Source organism: Struthio camelus, chromosome 18, assembly GCF_040807025.1.
Source record: "Struthio camelus isolate bStrCam1 chromosome 18, bStrCam1.hap1, whole genome shotgun sequence".
In the NCBI taxonomy this organism is placed as follows: Eukaryota; Metazoa; Chordata; class Aves; order Struthioniformes; family Struthionidae; genus Struthio; species Struthio camelus.
In genome coordinates, this window is record NC_090959.1 from 2,753,584 (window position 1) to 2,774,051 (window position 20,468).

The 20,468-nt window shown below is 48.7% G+C and overlaps 1 protein-coding gene and 1 long non-coding RNA gene across 10 annotated transcripts in view; one reads left to right on the forward strand and one right to left on the reverse strand.

The window, feature by feature from the left end:
• The window catches only part of CBFA2T2 (CBFA2/RUNX1 partner transcriptional co-repressor 2), a 74,944-nt gene that overhangs the window by 33,415 nt on the left and 21,061 nt on the right, over window positions 1-20,468 (forward strand). For 2 of the 9 annotated variants that reach the window (XM_068912762.1, XM_068912763.1), the window contains exon 1: window positions 11,929-12,022. The exons of 4 other annotated variants lie outside the window; for them this stretch is intronic. In XM_068912762.1, the coding sequence (XP_068768863.1) occupies window positions 11,944-12,022 (79 nt within the window). In that variant the 5' untranslated portion in view covers window positions 11,929-11,943. Of the gene's footprint in view, window positions 1-6,597; window positions 6,620-11,928; window positions 12,023-19,480; window positions 19,752-20,231; window positions 20,418-20,468 lie in introns of those variants that run through there. 3 more of the 9 variants (XM_068912770.1, XM_068912771.1, XM_068912764.1) reach the window with 3 other exon arrangements.
• Window positions 18,790-20,246, reverse strand: LOC138061535 (uncharacterized). Its single transcript, XR_011135362.1, has 3 exons — window positions 20,086-20,246; window positions 19,771-19,987; window positions 18,790-19,484 (listed from the first exon to the last, which is right to left on the reverse strand). It is a non-coding gene; the product is annotated as an uncharacterized lncRNA (long non-coding RNA).

Sequence of the window (20,468 nt, forward strand, 5' to 3'; positions counted from 1 at the left end):
CCGGCAGTGCAGTGTGCTGGAGAGGCTGCGTCCTCTGGAGCACCGCAGTGGACGTGCTGCCTGCAAAGTCCTGTAAGCTGGAACCGTGACAGCTTGTGAGGCCATTTCATAGATACACAGGAGATTTCTTGCATAAACCTTGTTTATGCGTGGTTAGGGATGCCCAGCAGCCCCTTCCACGAGGGTGCACTTGGCTCCCTGCTGTGTGATTTATGTAGCCGCCAAGAAGGCCGGGCAGCTTGTGCTACGAGCAGGCAGTATGCCCCCGTGTTACGGTAGTGATGCTCCTGGCTGGCAGGAGCTAAGAGTTGTGTTTCATTCCCACCCCTCCTGCTGGCTTGGGAAAGCTGTCACTTCCTCTTACCTGGAAACACTGGAGTTAATTGCTGGTTGATGGCCACAGTCTAAATAATTGGTTACCCTTTGAATTAGGTAAGTTTTGGCCGAAAGCAAAAGAAATCAAAGGGGAATTGCTATTAAAACATATATGTGTATGCATACATATATATATTTGTATGTATGTATAACTCCACAGCTCTCTCTTGAGAAGGTCCTAAGTGTTCTCTTATCTCCTCAGAGCAACCAATTAAAAATTGTGAATTGTCCGGATTGAAGCAGAAGGGAGGGAATTCAGTGCAGACCTTTTTAACCTTCCTTCTCCATTTCCCCCTGCCAGGTTATGATCAGTACTAGCCTCTTCCACTGGTAGGGGTTACATTCTACAGATGAGGAACCATATCAGGATGGTAGGGATGCTCAAGTCTCCAGGCCTGCTTTCTTCCCAAGTCAGAGAAGGGAATTTGGATTTTCCCCCTGACTGCTCAACAGAAAACATGTTCAAAATGGAGCATGTTTTTCTAGTCTGACTGAACTGCCTGTCCAGCCCCTCTGGGCAACGAGCCCCTCTCACCAGTCTGACGGTAGATGCAGCAGTGCATCCTTACTCAGACATCAGTATCTTTGGGAACAGATGGGCTTGGTTGGTTGGACTTTTGTTCCATGTTTGCTGCTTACAAGTTCTTGGAGACTGCAAGAACACAACTTACTTACAGGCAGGGGTATAAAAATATCGTCTCCTGACTTAAATGCATCTCAGCATTGATTCTTTGGCATTTATCAGGTTGACCTCCATCTCGAGAGCCATCCTACCTTGACAAATGGACTCACCCAATGCAGTTCTTGAAGAATTAAAAAAAAAAAAAAAAGGTGGCATCTGAGAAGGTGGGTTTAACTGAAGTGTTCAGATTACTTGCTGCACATATCTCCTTCCGGATATAGACCTTCCTGGGTTGGCTGCCCAGCATGGACCATGTGGATCTCTCCGAGAAGCAATAGGGCAGGCAGAATGGTATAGGTTTTGCACGTGTGGAAGCGGGCTTCCAAAAGATCAGCCCCTTAGAGAGGCTCTGCAGCGTAGAGTGGGTCACCAGCTAAGTCACAGGTCAGAAAGGATGTATGAAGCTAGTAAGACAATTTAACAGAGTATCTTCGCAATTTTCCTCATACTTGTATTAAAACCTTCAAAGTCAGATCTCAAACTTAGGGGGTTTCTTCATCCTAATTAAATTAACAGGCCATATGGTGTTTACTGTGAATGTCTGCGATATGGAAGGAGCTGCCTACTGGATCACTTTCTCTTTCAAAAGAAGCTGCTTTACCTGATGTTACTGTTCTGAAATGTTCTTTTCAGCAGCGGGTGAGATGGATTATTTCAGCCACCTCACTGCTGTTGATGTCACCTTCTGATCTTGATATGTTGTGTCGTAACCTTTTCTGGTTCTGCGACCTTTTTGTCTTCTGCTAGCATTAGTAATGCCATTTTATTGCGTAGTGGGAGTGTATATGGGTCAGATGTTTTTTCATGCATTTTCACATGCATGTAATGATTTCACGTTCTTTGAACTGAGGAGCATAGAAGGCAACTCTGATTGTTGTGATTTTGGGTGGGGGGAGATTATTTTTAACTACTACTACTAAGTTTTTTGTGTTGAGGGTAAAATTACCACCTCAGGGATATTCGGAACTGAAAGTTTTGGGAGTTTTTTTTTTTTTTTAAATCAATCCATTAATAAAGAACAAATGTTACTTTGCATGTGCTGCTTTTATCTTTATATGAAACCTGAAGGAAGAGAGACCTTCCTTGAAGTCTTTAGGTTATTCATTGGTTTATTATCTGATCCTTGCATTTAGATGAATAGGAAAGTAGGGTAGGAATCTCTAAACCTCTAGGAGAAATGAAGGATTGAAAGGTCCAAGATTGTTTTGATCTTTTCAGCTAATTTAACTCATTTAATGGAGTTTTTCATGTAAGTAAATGGAGTTTTTCATGTAAGTATCATTCTCGTGTGTGAGTGGACTTTCTTGTGAGCTCGTCCTGCGTTTCTCCAGTGTTGTATGTTGACCTTTCTCTACAACTGAACTTGTTAACATCAAAGCCCTTCATGAACAGTTTGTTAAAAGAAGGATTCAATTACCCTTCATCTTCATACCACACTCGGTTTGTTCTGGGGTTTCAGAGCACCCAGAAGAGGATACATTTGGGTCCTCTGAAAACACCCTGCCGCATTAGCATATTCCCTGTACCGTATGCTCAAAGGGTGTTTCTTTGCAGAAAAGTCTCTAAAGATAGCATCATGAAGTTCTGTGTTGTCAACCAGGGACACTTGATCTAAAAAACAACATTTGATACGCAGGCAAGGTTTGCAAGTGCCATCTGGATTCTGGGAGATGAGCTAGGTTGTCTGTTTTGCATACACTCACCAGGAAAGAAGTTCTTACAGGCAGATTAATACCTCAGGAACACCTGAGCAAGACAGTTTATTCCAAGCGAATGCCCTTGGTGACGCTTGATACCAGTGTAATCCCAGGCCACTGGGAAGCGTGCACAGGTGTACCTCCTTGGGGTGCTGGAAATAAATTCTATAGTTTAATGCAGATTCTGTGGTATCAATTGTGGAATCAATTTAAATTCTCTTGGGCCAGTAATATTTTAATCTAGTGTCAAGCATACTGCAAGGCAGAACGCGCAAATGATGCGAGATCCCATGCATTGCCACATCTTTAGGGAGGTGGGGATGTCAGGTATACAAATGTTTATTTGCCTGGCTTGAATTCTGTTTGGTGCAGAGACTGTCTTCAAAAATATACCAACACTGAAAACAAAAACCAGAAGAATATGAACATCAAACATAGCCTTCGGTTGAATAGCAAGCTTACTGTGCATGTCTTCCCGGAGATCCAGCAGCCACCATTACTCACGTGTAGATCATAAAACATATTTTACTTCAGGATCTATTTCTTGACTTTCTAGTTATCCTCTCATATGCAAATCTAATTTGCCTAATGGCCTGGTGAATGTAATTGAAAGGCATTCTGCACTTACATGGTAGTGAAAAGTCTCTCACCTGTGCCCAAACCCAGATGGGTCTCTGCCTCACTGTGGCATCATTAGAGGAAATTTATAGGCACCATGTTGTAGACTTTGCTGTGACTGAGGAGAAAAATGACAGTTTTAAACTAACTTGGGGTTTAGAAGGGGTGGTTTGCAGAGTCTCTTTTGCTCTGTCCTGTGTTTGCGATTTTGGTGGTTTCATTTCTTGGTTAACCTGTTCTTTCCCCCCCGCCTCCCCCCGCCCCTGCTGGTGATGAGCAGACCGATGCTGACTACTAGTAACTAGTTTAGGACCACCTGAAGAACTGTGAGTTGGAAAGTCCTTTCTTTGGTGGTGCTGTAGGATGAAGAACTGCATCAAAGCCACTCAGCCCGTCCTATAGTCCTGTGGAACGTGGCTGAGTCAACAAGTTCACTTGATAGCTCCAGTGATGCACTGGGAATATGTGATCTCCAGAGGTTATCCATGGAAAATCTCCACCTCTAGTACTCATAAACAGAGTGCATCACTACTCATGGCAGATTTGGGCTGCCTTCTCTGCTGAGCAAGCAGAGTAGCTTTGACAGGAGAGGGGAAGGAGGAAAAGCAGAGCCAGTTGCCGCTGTGCGTGTCTCTCTGCTGGTGTATTCCCTAAAGGGTCCAAGAAGCAGGGGGCTTGATCTGCTTTTTTTGTCTGTCCCTAAGTCTCTCTCCAGCCGCAAACTCTGCAGGAGACTCAAGCTCGTGGCGTTACAGCACTGCTCTAGTGGCTTCACTCTTAAAGACTCCTAAACACCTTCAAAATCTGTCCCTAAGTGCTTTGCTGTTGTGGTTCCAGCTCAGTAGGACTGCAAAAAGCTTTCTGCATGCTGATCATCTTTAGGGCGAAGGGGAAGAACAATTTATTTAGTGATGTGAGAAGTGTTTTTAACAGGCAGAATTGTCATCTTGGCAGGGATCCCGTGCGTGTCATTGATCAGGGGTGAATATTAGCTAAGCAGCAGTTAATGTACTTAGCGCCCAAGTGAATGAGGCGGACTCTTTAGAGAGAGCAAGCATGAGTTATGGCTAGATTAGAGAGATTTGGCTAGTTTGGGTAAGTTGAGGGGGTAGCAAGTCTGGTGCTTGTGCACGCAGCTCAGATAGCTTATGTGAAACGGCTACAGTAGTAAAGCCGCAGCTGGCTGTGGGGTGAGTGACACTTGTGCTGCTGGATTCAGACTTTGGCACTCATAGGAAACTGAAAAAAGCAGAGGCGGAGAAGCCTTCCTACCTCGCCTCTGGCATGCTTTGTTCCTTCTTGATTTCTTGGAGATTTTACCCAGTTTTAGATGAGGCTTAGTGGAACTTCAGCCCTTGAGTTGGCTGGCTACTTATTCATTGGACTGTGTAACTAGCTTTGTTCCTCCTTTTCATTCTCTGTCCAGAGAAATGGGATTCCTTGTTGGATTCTGCTTTATATTTAGAAAAGAGAGCAAACAATATGAATCTTCCTTCAGGGACACTGAGGGGGTTCTTTCAGTTGTATTTCTGTGTCGTTCTTTGATTGCTTCATTTTGGGTTTGTGGTGGAAGTTGGATTTTTTTTTTTTCTTTCTCTTTTGGCAAAAATAACCTTTGTTTTTTCCTAAACTAGTCCTTCTGACTCTCAGCTTCTATGCTGATGAGCTTTCCAATTTGATGATACCTGACTTCTGTGTTTTACAAAATTCTTTTTTTCTAGTTTAGTTTAGGCTTTTGATAATAGCTTTTGATGCCCTTGGTATCCTTTGTGACTCTCTCTACAATCTAATCCATTAGTATGGGCTAAATGGCTTTACAGGTGTTCTACTTTGAGATCTTCTCACTTCTTTAAGAAATAGCCTTCTGTGTTTTAATTGGTGTTGTTTACCAATTACTGGTAGTCACCCTTGGGCTGCCAGTTCTGGTACTTCTGGGCCTATTTGTGGACAAACTTTTTTTTAAAATATATAATCTCAGTTCCTGTATTACTCAGTTTGAGAATTTGCTACTCATTGGATGTCCTTGTGCTTCAGACACCAGGTCTGTTAGGACTGTATTTTCAGTGGTGTTTTTAGGTTGATTTATTATGGTGGGAATCGAATCACTGAGCAGCACAGCTTGGGGAAGGGAGAAAGGGGAGAGGGATGTGTATTTTTAAAATCTTGTTTTGAAGCTTGTCACTTAAATATCCTCCTCTACGTTATTATTAAACAGGTTTAAAGTTCTTAAGTCTTGATTTACTGGAGGACTTTAAGAGAAATTTGTGCTGTTTCTGAACCCATTCTCTTATTTTAAATGGGAATATTTTCTCCTAATAAGTTTCAGGCTGTTTACCTCTTACGTTCTGTTGTATTAACTTTCTAGGTGCTCTGAGCCATATATATGCGATGTACTTTTCTACAAGGTGCGTCTATGCTAGCCTCTTCAGGCTGAGTAGTACAGGACTGAGAACTTGTCAAAGTCATGGGAAAAGCACGTGTTTGTTGTACTCAAAGAGGACCTGGCAGGTTAGGAAGAATTACTGTGAAGGTGCAGTCTAGTCACTGGGATGCTTAGGTCAAAAATGCTTACATACAGGAAGCCTGTGATTTGACTTTGCTGTTGTTCTCTTAACCGTTTCTGGATTCTTGGAGAACACAAGACCCCAGAAAACTGTGCTGTCAGCAGCTTTCTCCCAGTGTAGGCCTTGCCATCATCAGTCACACTAGGGTAGTCTCCCTGCTGTTTTTGCAGCCTGCTGCTGTTGGGGCGACCTGGGAAGCAGCACTTGTGCAGAGCAGGCCCAGCTGTGTCAGCTGCAGGAGTCTCTTATGGCAGTTTCTTGATACCTCCCCTAATTCCTGTTGGCTCAGAGGCGCAGCTGAAATCCTGCAATTCTGATCTCAACAGCCCTCGTGGTTATGAGCTGTTCAAGAGTTCCCTTGTGGCATGATTGAGGTCAGATGGGGTAATTTAACTGGCGATCTGTAGCCATGGGGCTCGGAGGTCTAGGGCACAAGGATTTCTTAGTTTCCACCTATTGGTCTGAAAGACCTGTTAAAAGATCTGCGGGGGCTTCTGTAGAAAGAAAACAGCCTGTTCTGTGCTTGTGCCGACTGCTTCTCTGCGCCGTCCACCTGCAAAGTGGGCATGAGACTTGCCTGTAACCTTGCAGCAGCTCTGCAAATCTCTGTTGGGACAGAGCACCGGACCAGATGTTAAGATTTTAGTGTAAATGTTTTGACCTTCATTCTTTCATTGGAAATGGTAAGTCCCCAAGTCTCTTTCCGGCTGGAAAATTCTCAGCGTATTCTCAGGCTGCTTCTGCAGCATTAATGCAGTCACAGCACATCTGTGCAGTGCAGGGAACAAAGTTGGGACCTTCTGTTCCACAGCTACAGGTGTGCCACCTGCCCCAGGGCTGGCACCTGGCCACGGACCTGCTGCCCTAAACGCTTTCTTTCTCTAGCGTGGAGAGAGCAATTCAGTGGCATATCCTAGTAGGAACCGGTGGCGCGTGTGACCGGCAGGTGCCTGCAGCGGTTTGGGAACTAACAAAAGGGAGCAAAAACGCAGTGGCCTTGGCAGCCCGAGAGGAGGAGTTTGAAGCTCACGGTAATGGCAGCGTTGGAGCAGCTGCGCGACACGATGTTGTGACCTGAATACACCCGGGCTCTGTGGCACAGGGCTGGGAACAAGCCCAGCGTTTTATTTCTGTGCTGGGGCCTGGGCGGCAGGTCCGCGGGAAGCGATCAGCCTCTGCCCAGCGCAAGGGCAGCTGTGCTGCCAGCGGCTCCCCGTGAGCAGGGTCGCCCCAGGTGCCGGGTGGCATTCCTCGGGGTGGCACGCGTCGCAGTGCCATCTTCCTGTTCGGCTTTAGAGGTTAAAGACGCCAGCAAACGAAATGGACCCTCCTTGAGGTGACGCCCTTCTCAAAGGAGACTCTCCAGCTGGTTGCTCCCTACTGTGCAAAGCTCCATCTTGCAGTGACGAGAAGGTGGCTGCTGGCGGGACGGCCGGGGTGCCTCCTGCAGCGCTAAATAACCTCGACCAGCCTTTAAGCAAAGCGGCGCTCTGCTCTGACCTAGAAACAGCATCTTTCTTATAACATCTGCTAAGACTGAAAATTACCTCTGCTTCTGCAACTTTCCTTTTCCTGCTGGAAATAAGAGGTGGGGAATAAAACAGAGAAAAAGCAGGGCCAGTTGCCTGGCACAGGCTTTTCCGGCTTCCAGGAATGAACCAAACCCTGCAGCACGGACGCTGCCGGCGCAGGCGAAAATCCGCTTGACGGCTAGGTGAGCTGCCGCGCGCCGCCTCCGGAGGCGGTTGCAGCTAGCGCTCGCCGGGCGAGGGACTCGGGCTGGGATGCTCCGCTGGGCGCCCGGTTGCCCTGCAGATCTCGCTGGCCGCCGCGGCTGCGCTCTGGAAAGCGCCCCGGCGCGTCTTGCGCTTCTGCTGTGAGCCCGCTCCCAAGGCCGTGTGAACGAGCGGGTACGTTCCTAGGGACCGCTGCGAGCTGCGGGGAGCCCCTCGGAGCTACCTGGCGGTGCCGGGCTGCCAGTTACTGGCCTGCGCTGTCCCTCTTCTGCTCCTGGTTCGTTGAGAAGGAAGGTCACGGAGCGGAGCTGGGCGCGCGCGCGTCTCATCTGGGAGCCGGGGACGGGTGGAGGCGTTTGTTAAATGGCAAGGAGCCCGCGTTTTTAGGGGATTTATGAGCGCTAGATGAAATCGTAGCCTAAGCGGTGTCCCAAAAACTCTGTTAAGGTGGAAGACGCTCTGAAAAATTGGAGCCTGTTTTACTAGTATTTTTCTCTCTTTTGGGTCTCCCTTTTACGGGTATGAAAGTTACAGCTTTATCCAAGCCCCTGCATAGCTTTTAATGTGTGCGGGGGGGGGGGGGGGGGGAAGACTTCTACACACCCCAAATTATAATTCAGTGATGTACTGAAGGGCTGCTTTTTCCTTCTACATAACCTATGAGGGTTTGCTTAACAAATGATTTTTTTCCCCTTCTTTGTACCTCAACAAACTTAGCACAACTTAGATTTAAACCCCGTGCTTGCAAAATTTGAGTATCCTGAAATTTTAAAGGTAGCCAGCATCTGTTCTCAACCTTTCCTTTTTCAAAACTAGATTATCACTTAGCAAGTTTGAGTTGAACGTACAGGGTAATAACAGTATTAAATGCAGCAGGCTGACCTTCTTCCAGAAAGGTGCTGTATGCTGAAAGCCAGCTGAAACTAGTGAGTATTAAGTATTTTTCAAAAACTAGGCCACTGATTAAAAATAAGGGGTTTTGAGGGAGTTTGTTTGGAATGGATACCTCCGTAATCAATAGTACTACTGAGAAAGTCCAAGGACTTCATGGAAAAGGCAGGGAGGTTAGACCTAGCACCGCTCACGGAGCGGCAGCAGAACCAGCAAGTTTCTCACTAATGTCGAGAAGGCTTCTGGCAGGCTTGCGCGGTAGGTACGGTGTCGAACCAAGACCCGAATGAGCAGCCTTCCCCCGTGCTGCACGGGTGCGCAGTGGTGTGCAGCAGTATGCGTTGCACAATTCAGTTTGGCCCGCGTCAAGCACAGAGCGCATGGGGGATTGAGAAGAAAGACTGGTGGCGGCTTGAAACATCTGTGTACCTTCATAAATGTAGCCCATAAAGGAAACGTGGCAGAATTTAAAGAAAGTAATAATATGAGGAATGATCTTCCAATGCTGGTGTTTGCAGGGTGTCCGACGGGAGTTTCCCGCGCGGCAGGTCATGCTGCTGTTCGCTCCCTGGACCTCGAAGGGGCGAATCGTCCTTGGTGGCTCTGCAAGCAGGAAGACCGTGCCTTGTGCAGGGGCTGGTTTCAGATGTTTTAGGGGTAAGCCCTTAAAGCCAGCCTTTTTAGGAGGAAAAACTCATTGCCTGTACAAGTTAGCCGAGACGGTAAAAGTGCTTTAAATCCTTTGTGTGTGGCTATCTCAATTCTTGCTTTCACTATGTAGTAGCATTTAGTATAAGTGAAACTCGGACTCCTTTTTCTGACTAACAGCTCTCTGTGTAGAAGTCCCACAAGATGGTCATAAAAAAATCTTTGATACCGAGCTGTTGCGCTGAGTCTCTTTCTAAACTGTATCCCTTTTGTACTTGTTATGTCTGGGCTCCGCTGGACTCAGGAGCCGTTAATCTTCCTCATGTTTTCTTCCCCGCGGCAAATGAGACACAGATGTTCCCATCTGGAAAGTTTGTTCCAGCCACCATCGTTTCACTCACATAGCTTAAACTACAATGGGGATATTTGGAGAGCAATGCAGCAGGCAGAGACTTTTAAGAAGTAATTTTTCTGATTGTGATAATTGCCCACTTTATATCTATAACTGCTATAATTTTTCATTCAAAATGCTTTAACCTAGTAAGTAAATAGCGTGGAGGAGTAAACATCTAATTTTGTAATAGGAGTGTGTGGTTTTTTTTTTCTTTAGAGGTACCGAGTTGAGCCTTTTTAAATGGAACAATAAACCAATGAAAAATTACTAAAATAACTTAGCAGTAACTAATCAAACTAATGAGCAGGCATCCTTGGCTTTGTTCAACCACCGTTGGCCCAGGCAAGGCCCTGTTGATCGTATGTCAGGCTGTAACCCTAGACGGGGAGGTCCGGGTGATGGTTGGAGTTATCTCTGGGGACAAACATGAGCTCCTGTGGGGCCGTTTGGGAGGATGGATGGGCTGCACTGGCTTCGTTTGTTCGTTACTGAGCGAGCTGTGCGTGGGCTGGGTGCGTTTTCATAGCAGGCGCTGAGCCAGGGCTGGAGGACATCTGATGGGTGCACGTGAAGGTGGCCAGAACCCGTTCATGGGTGGGAGACCAGGTGGGGTTGGCAGCCCTGGAGGCAGAGCAAGGGCTCTCTGCAGTGTGCTTGCACACAATAACTTTTTTCTTAAAACAAGTATTTTAGATGCTGTACAGTCTTTTTTGCCTCCCTTCAGTCCCAAGACCCTTCCTACTTGAAAACCAAAATGCCGGCTACTCAGTAGGTCTCGGTCGAATATAATCGGTTGACAGGGAATTTGTATGTGTTAAGTGACTTGGTTTTGTTTTCTTTTTTCTCGTCCTTCTGGAAAGTCCTAGCTATCTAGAGGAATTTGGGTCTCCAAATGTATTTGCTCGGGCACTAGCCTTACAGACAGGGAGCTGCTCAGACATCTTGGTAAGAGCAGCAATGTCTCCCAGATGTCTTCTGCACCGTGCCTGGATGATTGTTAGGTCAGCTTTCCCCATCTGGGCATCTACTTCCTTGTTCCTTCATGGGAGAGATGGCAGAAGATGGGGATAACCACGTTGAAGTGATTGGTACTCTTGCCAGAGGTAAATAAAAGTTTGGGAGCCCTGATGTGTAACCTACTTCGGGCTTCTAGACACAGTGATTGGTGGTGGTGGAAGGGATTTCTGCAGCCGTTCATTTGCAACCCTGGCCTGGGTGCGAGTCTGTGAACCAAGAGGAAACCGGAGTTAATGAGGCAGACGCTGCTCAGGTGTGGTTTGCGCCGACAGGTCTGACAGCACTGAGGCGCAAGAGGAACGCAGGAACTGCACTTGTCTTGCGTAGGTGGAAACAAAGCAGCGAAGAGTGGCTCTAAAGCCCAACCTGTGCTACTGATAAGTTTGTACAGCTGGGCACATTAATAGGTTTTTAGAAAAATCGCTGAAGGGTGAGGCTGATAAAGATCTGCAGTCTGCCTTCAGGAATAAATTATTAATCTTATTTCCCTTATTAACTGCTTTCTAGACTGGTTGTGACTGATAAAATACTCTGTGCTTTCAACTTCTTCTATCTGAGTTTCATGTTGAATTGAGATTTAAAGTGAAACAGCTGTGTGTGGGAGAGGAATAGATGGCAATGGAGATGCACGCATTTATTTTTGATTTATAAAATGCCTATCCCAGGCTCAGCAGCTCCCTCCTGTGTGATGCGAAGCTTTCCTGTGAGGTGCCGAGTCCTCTCCACTCCCACAGCATCTTACAGATCAGAATCAGAGATGTGCTATAAACCCAAGTTAAACAGTGTAAAAATAGACTGATCACATTTAGTGGAGGAAGTATCTGTACAGTAACATAAGTTACCCACTGCAACAGATGCTATAGTATCGTCTTATACAACTCCTCGCTTAGGCGTGGAGAGAGAGAGGGGATAGAGGAGACCTAGCAGCGAGCTGACCTCCGTTGACCAACGTTTGCTGCTGACTTATATTATGAGCTGCCTTTTTGTCTCCCAATTTTGATTGTAAAAAAACCTCCCGTTTGTCTCAGGCAAACGGAGATCTCTGGAAACCACCCTAAACCCAAACAATCGTCCTTATTTCTGTAGTGTCCCTTTGACTGCAAACCTCTTAACTCATGCTCTTCCTCTCTCCCTGCCCCCCAGATTAGACTTTGTTAGCAGAGTCACCCTTTTCTTGCCAAGGCTGTCTTATCAGCTGCCTTGTTTCCCCTGCATCCCTTTTTGATGCAGTGATGCTGCAAAAAGATAAAATACTGGCTTTTCTTGTCCTAGACAAGCTGTTTTCATTTGGACTTTGGGGGAAGCCATCAGGCAGCGAGCAATGGAGAGTTTGCAATGGAGCAGCAGAAAACAGCGGTCCACTGGAAGTCTGCATAATAATACTGTTGCTTTGCATGCAGGTAACCTCTCTCATCTGCATGTCTTAAAGGACTGTGCAAAGGTGCTTTATAAATGGCTTGGAGCTGTCAAGGGGAAGGAAAGGCAACCTCAGAATGGAGGAAAGATGTTAACAAAATTTAAATGTAATTCTTCCCATTTCTCAGTTCCTAAATGTGAAAAATATTAGCTTGGTGGAGACTGGAAACAGATGGTGAGCAGTTGGAGCAGATAAGCATGTTATTCAAAATAAACATTCGCCAAAGCTGGGGAGGTGGCGAACCATATTTCATTTCACCCTATTTACATTATCAGGTCAGGTTACACTGATGCTGCCTTTAGTTTGCATTCAGATTATCAACAGGGAACCCGAGAAAGCAAGCCAATTGCAGCATGTCCTTTTAATTATGGACTTGTTTGGGTTGGAATGGACATTCTGTAAGCCATCTCCCTGGCCTTTGCTCCAGGGCAGCGTTGAGTTAATTATCTTAAAACAACCCTCATGGACTGTAGGCAGGGTCCTGCCAGCCACAGAGAGGGCACCAAAGTAGCTGTCCTTTGCCCTCCTGTTCTTATTCCAAGTAGTTTCTTTTACTGTTTAGACAAGCTTTACGTTGTTTTATCTTAAACCCGTGACTCTTGCTCACCTGTTTGAATGATGATCTTGCAAAGTTGGGGATGTGAGCCTCTGGACCATTGCTCTCTAGGAGGCCTTCGTCTCGCCGACTTTTCGGCGTTCTGTAACTCATGCCTGTAGCCTGAGCAGCCATCTGAGGTGTGGGGGTCATGAGAAGAAGCGTATCTGTGGGTGGCTCATCTCGCCTCTTTTGGTAAGTACTCCAGGAGGGGCTGAACTGCCTGTAAGGGTATCTGTTCCTTGGCTGGCTCCAGCACGAGCCTGCGTGGCTTGCTCAGAGCTGACACTTGGGTAAGCAGAGGGTTTGTCTTGCCCAGCTTCGCCTTGGGATCAGCTTTTGGGAAGATTCCCCAGTTGCCTGCTGTGAAGAGGCAGATGGACATTGCAGGCTCTTACCTTTCTGAAGTGAGAGGAAGTGGCTTTCAGGTTATGAGCATCATCTGCCTATTCTGCGTGAAAGTCAAAAACATCTGTTCTGATTAAACCTTTTGTTTCAGTATTAACTTGTTATGTGCTTGCACTCCTGGGACTCTGAACCACTGGGCAAACCCTTTGTATACCATCTTTTGTTCAGAAGGCGTCAGCTAAAAACAAAGTCTTGTTAATTTATGGACTTCACAGTCTAACCACTTAGTTGCCAAAGCCTCGTCAACATGGTTTCGTTTTAAGACTGCTCTATCTTGCAAACTGCAGGAGGGAAAAAGAAAAGCAAATCCTTACACGTGCCTGCCTAACTGCCAGTTAAGTACTGCTGTATCGTGGTTGATGTACTTTTTCCCCTAATTTCTTCTAATGTGTTGCATGTTTTGACTTTCAAAAAGCTGAAGTACGATAAGCTAGAGTGCTTGAATCTAGCAAATGGCTTTTGTGAGAGACCAGTTCAAACTCTGTGCAGCTTTTGTATTTACGATCTACCAAACTGGTTCCAGCTGAGGCAGGTTGGTTCTTCATTTAATTAGTAGCTCTTGCAAGAGTGAATTGAGGGGAGTCTTACACCTGCATCAAAAATGGCGCGAGAAGATATTACTGTTCATGCTCTCTGTCCTTCTAAAGTAACTTCCTCCAGACACTTAAACACAGAATTAAATTCATTTCACATAAAGGTGGAGGAAAGATTTACGCTCTTGAGCTGCTAGCAGGGTTTAGGAGCCCACCCGTACTGCTCCATATGCTCACACATGCAGGTTGCTATACAGTGTTAAATTGTTGGTGCACATGCATTTGCTGTGATGTAAATTCAGAGTCGAGAATCCACAGTGTGTCGTATCTGGTGGCTTCTGTCTTCCCATGGCTTTCCTCTCCGAAAGCTCACGGCTCAGCCGTTGCATCCAGACCGCAGCTTTCCCTTCCGCCTTGCTCAGCGTAGGGAAACGCTGCTGGCTTTGGTCACTTGGTGGCAACTGCTCATCACCTTCTCAACATGCGGCTGTACGTTTGAGAAGCTGTGCGTCGCGGGGAGCGCCTCTTCCCTGCCCAGCGCTCGGGCTCCTTCCAGGGTCGCCTGGCGTCCCTTCCTCCGGCTCATCTCCTGCGACTGGTGCTACTGGCTTCATGGGGCCCCCGGCCCCACTCCGCCTCTGGCTGACCCTCCCGCGGCAGCGTCCTGGCACCTCTGGAAATCCCTTCGCTTGCTGCTGTTGAACTCCGGGATGGTGCCGGCCTCCCGCGTGGCACTGCTCCAGGCTCTTCCCGTGCTGGGGCACAGCAGGGACATGAAACAGATTTGTGATCTGCGCTTTGTTAAGAAGTATAAATCTCGCACCCTGATGTTACTCTGCCGCCTGAACTATGGTTTGAACGAGGGGAAGCAAACGGCAAAGAGACCGTTGGAGTCCTGTGTTTTCTCTGCTGCCTCGGGTTATCTCACAGCTCTGTCGTCGTCTTACTGTGCTTTATTACGGAAGGGACCGTCCGGTTTCCATCATGCAGTGTTTTTATTTCTCTTCATTACTTAGTTTATTCTCTGATTGCTGAAGGCATTTAAATATAAGTTTAATTTTTTAGTGTGTTTGCGATACAAGTGAAAAGAGCCTCAAGTCAGAGAGAGCCTTTTCACTTTTTTCAAACCCACAAGCATGGAGAGATCCATAAAGCGGCCTTCTTTATACAGTTTACAGCGAGAACAGATGTAGACCATTCTTCAAAGGTTACCTATCATAGCAACACTCCTTTATTATTAAACGTGGTAGTGGGAAGGCTTCCTTAAAGAAAATAATCAAATCTGTCTTGGGCAGCTGTTTAAATTGCCAACTGTAAAAAATCCTCTCCTCTATTGTACAACTAGAGGGAAGGCTTGGGACGTGGTGTTGGGATGCTAAGGAGTGGGACTTCTCTGACAGCCACTCATAGCCCCGGACTGTATTGTGATTGTGTAATTTAGCTCTTTCTTCTCTCAATAAGGGAAGATTATCAGCTGTACTTAATAGAGGCTCCTTTTGGGGTTGTTATGCTAAGACAAGAACTGGAGCAGTAAAAGAAATAAACACAGAGAATCAAATAAAAGCAGTGCCTCGTGCTCGTTGAACGTGAAGAGGGCTGTTGTGTTTCAGGTGTACGCAGCCAGTCAGCCCCTGTACACCTGGGCTTCCGAAATGGGGCACGCAAATATATAGGGCATGCAGCGTGAACGTAAATCTGTAGACAGCTGTCCCGTATCCAGACAGCAGCTTTGCAGCATCTGAAATCTGTAACTACAATCGCTGCGACATCTGATCTTCAGCCTTTATCCGTTTTTTGAGAATATGAAATTCTCGCATGATGCCAAGACTGAAACAGCATCTCTGAGGAGGTTTCACTTTACTCCAAGTGAATCATCTTCCCCGTGAAACTCCAGCGCGCTCGAATCCATGCAAGTAGCTTTCCCATCCGCCCTGGTGGCAGCAGCACATGCACGCTCATGTCCATCTTGCTGCGTCCTCCTCCCATGATTAACATTTGCTGCCCCTGGGTGCAAAGTTAGCACGTGTCGTTGCAAAGTGTTTATGTTTGGCAGCTTGATGGCAAGAGTAGTGTGCTATAAACATGTTCGATGTCTGTCCTGCAGGCAGCGCTTAGAAAATAGCAACACCACATTGGTAAATGTTTCTAAGAAAGATTCCATTGGAGCAAACCTTCCAGGCGTGAGTCCTGTGGGGCAACGAGCAGCAGGTGCGAGGAGCCCAGGGTGGCCGAGGAGCTAGCGCGGAAGTTTGGGTAGGATTTTGGGAAGAAGCCTTTTTGAAGGGAAAGCCATTGATATTTCCAGTTTAGGCAGACATGCTACTCTGACATCCAGAGTATTCAGCCATGGACTAGAGTTGCTCTTTTTCGAGGTGTTGCTGCGAGGCCAGATGCAGGGTGGCAGCTGGTGGAGCAGGGGCTGTGCTGCACACTGTTCCTGCTGGCACATCTGCCCATGCGGAGGCTGTTGTGCGTTTGCTCTAGCTGACCAGCTGGGAGGCAGCTTTTGGAACTGTTTGCTCCTCGTGCCTCTCTCCGAGCTAACGGGACCGCGTGCCCTGTGCCAGGGCTGCACTGACACTCAGGCAGAGGCTGAACTGCCAGGACATGTCTCTGGAGACTTCCCGGGGAACTTGCCAACCAGGAAGGTGAAGGCATCGTAACTGGAACGCGCGCGTCTCTTTTGCTTCCGAAAAGCTAAGGTGGCATTTGACTTTTGAGCATGATGAGAACTGACTGATGAGGTAGTATGACTTGCAGGCATTTTGAGGAGCTTCTTAGCATCACCTTTCTGCAGCTGGAGGCAGCACTGACATTGGTGAGGCAGTAAGTATTTTTACCAGTGAAATGGAGAAGAAAGAGACAGGGAGAACATTGCTTCTCCAGAGACCTCCATCTCCTTTTTAGCTCACAGTCAGCTGCAGGCTGACTCAAGTCCTTGTTCTCAGTCTGATTTGCTCACATGATTCCCATTAAATCGATGTGTTCAGGCTAAAAATCAGAAGTTTCAGAAAGATGGTTTTTATCTGCGTTTATAGATGCCCCGGGTCATTAACAGGAAGCTTTTAAATTTAACAATGCTGTTTGCTTCTTGCATGTCTGCCAGAGCGAGCCCGGAAGAGAAGGTGTTGTCTTCTCATGGGATTTGCTTTGGGTGTCTCATGCAGTAGCAGAGCAGTAGCTGGTTTTATTTTAGGGGAATAAATTCCATGTGACTTTTTTTTTCCTCCCATGTAAATTAACAAAAGGAGTTTTGCTTTCTTTGCTGGTGCTTTGACACTATTTAATACGTCCTAGGAATGTGTCAGGAGGAACGTTGAGAAACCTTAAGGAATTAATTCATGCTCAGTTTCGCTCCAGAACGTGGCAATATCAAGTGGTCCGCATATGCCTGTGGAAGAGGGTTTCGTAGGAAAGGGGCGAAGAAGATCAAGCGAGAGGCAGGAAGGTGGCGATACGTTGACGTTTGAAGTGCGTGGTCAGAAGGAAATGTGGAAAAATAAAACAGGTAGCTGCAGGGAGGACTTTGTGACATGGTGCTCTCCTTGGCAAAGGTGCAGCCGGGCAGGCGGAGAGGTGGGCAAAGAGTTTGCAGAGAATGGCGTTAAACGAAATCTCATTTCTTCTCTGTTCATGGATTATGTATAAACAGATCATAGTTCTCATGTATTAGCTCACTGTTTTGCAATTATTCATACATACTGAGCAAACATGTTTCCATCCCTTGATAGCTTTCAAGCAGCTGGCAGTGAGTGGCGGATAGTCGCAATTAGTACTGTTTTGATTGAAAAATGTGGGTCGTGTAGGAGTGTTCCTCTTCCCTCCCTGGGTGAGTGAACTCAAGCCAGGCGATCCATGGTAGAAACGCTCTTCCCTTCGCATGCACACTTGTTCTCTGACTATTCTGCTACGTTTATGTAGAGAGGGGGGAAAGACGGGTTTGTTTCCTCCTGTTCTTGCCAACAAGCTTACCTGCTGCAGTGGTGATGTACCTACGTGGGTGAATGTCATATTCAGGCATGAATATATTCGTTTTCATATGAATGTCATTACATGCGTGAACGTGACGGGGAGAGGCATGTCAGTGTCAAATATGAATGGTGGAACAAATGCATGTGAACAGTAGTTTGTGACGTTATATTAGTGTAATGATAATATATTATAATAGTAATAGTGGTTTCCCAGGGCTTTGGTTATCTCCCCACTTTATTCATGAAAGCAAAGCTTAGAAAGTTCTTTTTCTGAAAAGAGGCTTACACAAATGAAGACACAAACTTGCTGCCAGCCTGGAAACGCGGGTTTTATAGCGCTTGCGGTTCCCAACCCCCACCCCAGTAATTGCGGCAGCACCGAAACGGCAGGAGTTTCTCGTTTATTGGGGAACGTGGGTTTTCAACATGCGTTTGTCTCTGCTCCCCCTTCCTCTGTGCGCGTCCACGGTCCTGCGAACAAACAAACGAAAAAACATTAGGAATGTGAAATGCATTTGTTACCTTGCTGGCTTTGCTGATGTCTTGCCATAAGGAAAATAAATGAGCCAGCTATTGCACGGTGCCTGGTGGAAAAACAGGTGCTTGTGACTTGCAGAGCAGATTCCAGGCCGTCGGCGCGAACGCCAAGCGCTGCGCACGCGGGGCTCGGGTGCCAGTTCGTATCTTCCGTGCTTTCAAAACCGGCAGCTTTGTTGTCGGCAGTTGCAAAGTAGCGGCTTTTGCGCTTAGCGTTTCCGCGAAAAACTTTTCAATCAGTGCTTCTCTTCGGTATGGCGATACATCATTTAATAGATTTCCGAGGGTTTGAAAGCTGGGTTCCTTCCAGCTGATGGGTATTTATAAAAATAGCAGTGTTCCGTGGGGTGTGTTTACCTCCGCGGTAGCGGCAGGAGATTACAGTCTGTAGCGTGCTGCCGTTGCAGCGCCCGCCCTCAGCAGCCTGCAGACGCCTCGCCTGTAGTTAGCTAGAGGGGCCGGGTGTTCCGGTTTCAGCTCAGGACAGTGACTTCTCGCCGCTGCCTGGGGCCCCGCCAGCGGCGAAGACCGCGCGATCGGGAGCTCGCTCACGCTTCGCTCGACGCCGCGCGCGGCAGGGGGAGCCCGGCTTGGTGCGCGCGGGCGGGAGGGTTCGAGCGGCGGCCGCCGTCGCGCCTGGGGCGAAAGCGCTGTCTGCGGAGCCGTGGGTGTTTTAGGCGCGCGCTAGCTGCCCAGGCTCCTGCCGCGCAAAGCGGAGCGCTGTCGCCGTTTTGAAGCGCCGGCATCCTTTCTCGCTTGCCTGCGGCCAACGATACCGGAGAAAATCGGTCCGTGTCACCAGTTTTAAGCGTTGAAGAAGCTGTCGGAGTTTTGGGGGGGGGTTTAAAGCTAGAAACAAATCGAAGCTTTTGCGTTGACGCTTGGCTTACGTGCGGGGCTGAATCCCAGCGCGCGCCGGGGGCCGGAGCGGCTGCCGCGGGGCCTTGGCTCGCGGGCCGGGGAAGCAGGTGGCCCGAAGCGAGGCTCCCTCGGGGCTGCGGCCTGCGGCGGCCAGAAGTGGAAGACAACCGTCAGTTCCTTCCGTCCCGCGCTCCGCCGCCGCCCCCCAAAGCAGGGCGCAGGTGGACGCGCTGCAAACCTGTCGGCGTGAAGGGCGTGCCGGAACGGAGCGGCAACTCGTTAGGGAGCTAATCGGATGCGACAGGCGTCGGTGGCCCGAGCGGAAAGCGGCTGGCGCGTCGCCGAAGGGAGGGTTTGGATCGCACCGCCTCGCGTTGCTCGTCTGGGGTCACGGCGTGGCGAGAGAGCGGGGGGCCGGTGGCTTCCCCGCGCTGGGGTTGCCGCGAGGGCGGTTGCGGCGGCTCGGCAGGGGCGGCGGCGCCCCGGGGGGGCTCGGGCCTTGTCTGCGCTCTCAGGGGTCGAGCTTTTCTCCTGAGCAGCCTTTAAAAAGGAAATAAAAAGAAAGAGAGGCTTACGTTATCACATCCTTCCTGTTTCTCTCTTATTTCCTCTCGTGGATAACTTCTAAGCCCGGTGGCTGATTTCAGCCACGCTTGAGCTGGGAGCGTAACTACCCCTTTTAACCGAGCCGAGGGGCCTCGGCGGTTGCCCGCGCACGGAGAAGAGCCCCTCGGCGGCTCCAACCGAAAAAAACGTCGCAACGCGAGCCAGCCCGTTATTAGACGCTAAAGACTCCCCGCAGCAGAGGCGCGTTATCCCGACTTGCTTTTGCGGCGGTTTGGCCGTTTCGGCGGCTCGCTGAGGCTGAGCGGGCTGGCTGCCCCCTGCGGGCCAGCACCCCCCCCCAAAAACCCCGTCGCCGGGCGAGAGCGGCTCGCAGCTGCCGAGTCCTGCGGAGGAGCTGTCGTGGGGCACCGAGCAAACGTGCGGCGGTGGGCGGCTGCCTGGGGCACCCGTCCTCTCCTCTCCCCGGCGCACGTCCCCTGCCAGCAGAAGAAAGGGGATGGAAAGGGGAAGTTAAGCTGCTGTTCGGTTTCCAAAAAGGAGGACTGGCTTTCTGTCCGGGCGCGCGCTTCCTTACCGCGTGCCAGGAGCGGCGCGGTCGCGCGCACCCCTCCGCGGCCTGTGGCGGCGTAGCTCAGACCCGCGCCGGGCGGCGAGGGCCGCTCCGATGCAGGGGCCCCGGCCTCAGGTTTCCGCGAAGACGTGACGGTGCAGGAACGCTTAACGGGCGCCTGTTGTGGAAAACCAAACCTGGACAGCTAGGGGGGAGGGCTGTTTCCTCACAGTTGTTTCGGAGCGTTTGTGCTGGTTGGGGGCGAAGACCCGGCTCCCCTCCTCCGGCATGTAAAGCGGAGGGAAGCAAAGGAAACGGTCGAAAAAAGCCTTGGGGAGGCGTCTTCAGGCGAGACGGTGCGGCCAAGAGAATCGGCTGCTGCGCGGCCGCGTCCCGAGCTGGTCCGC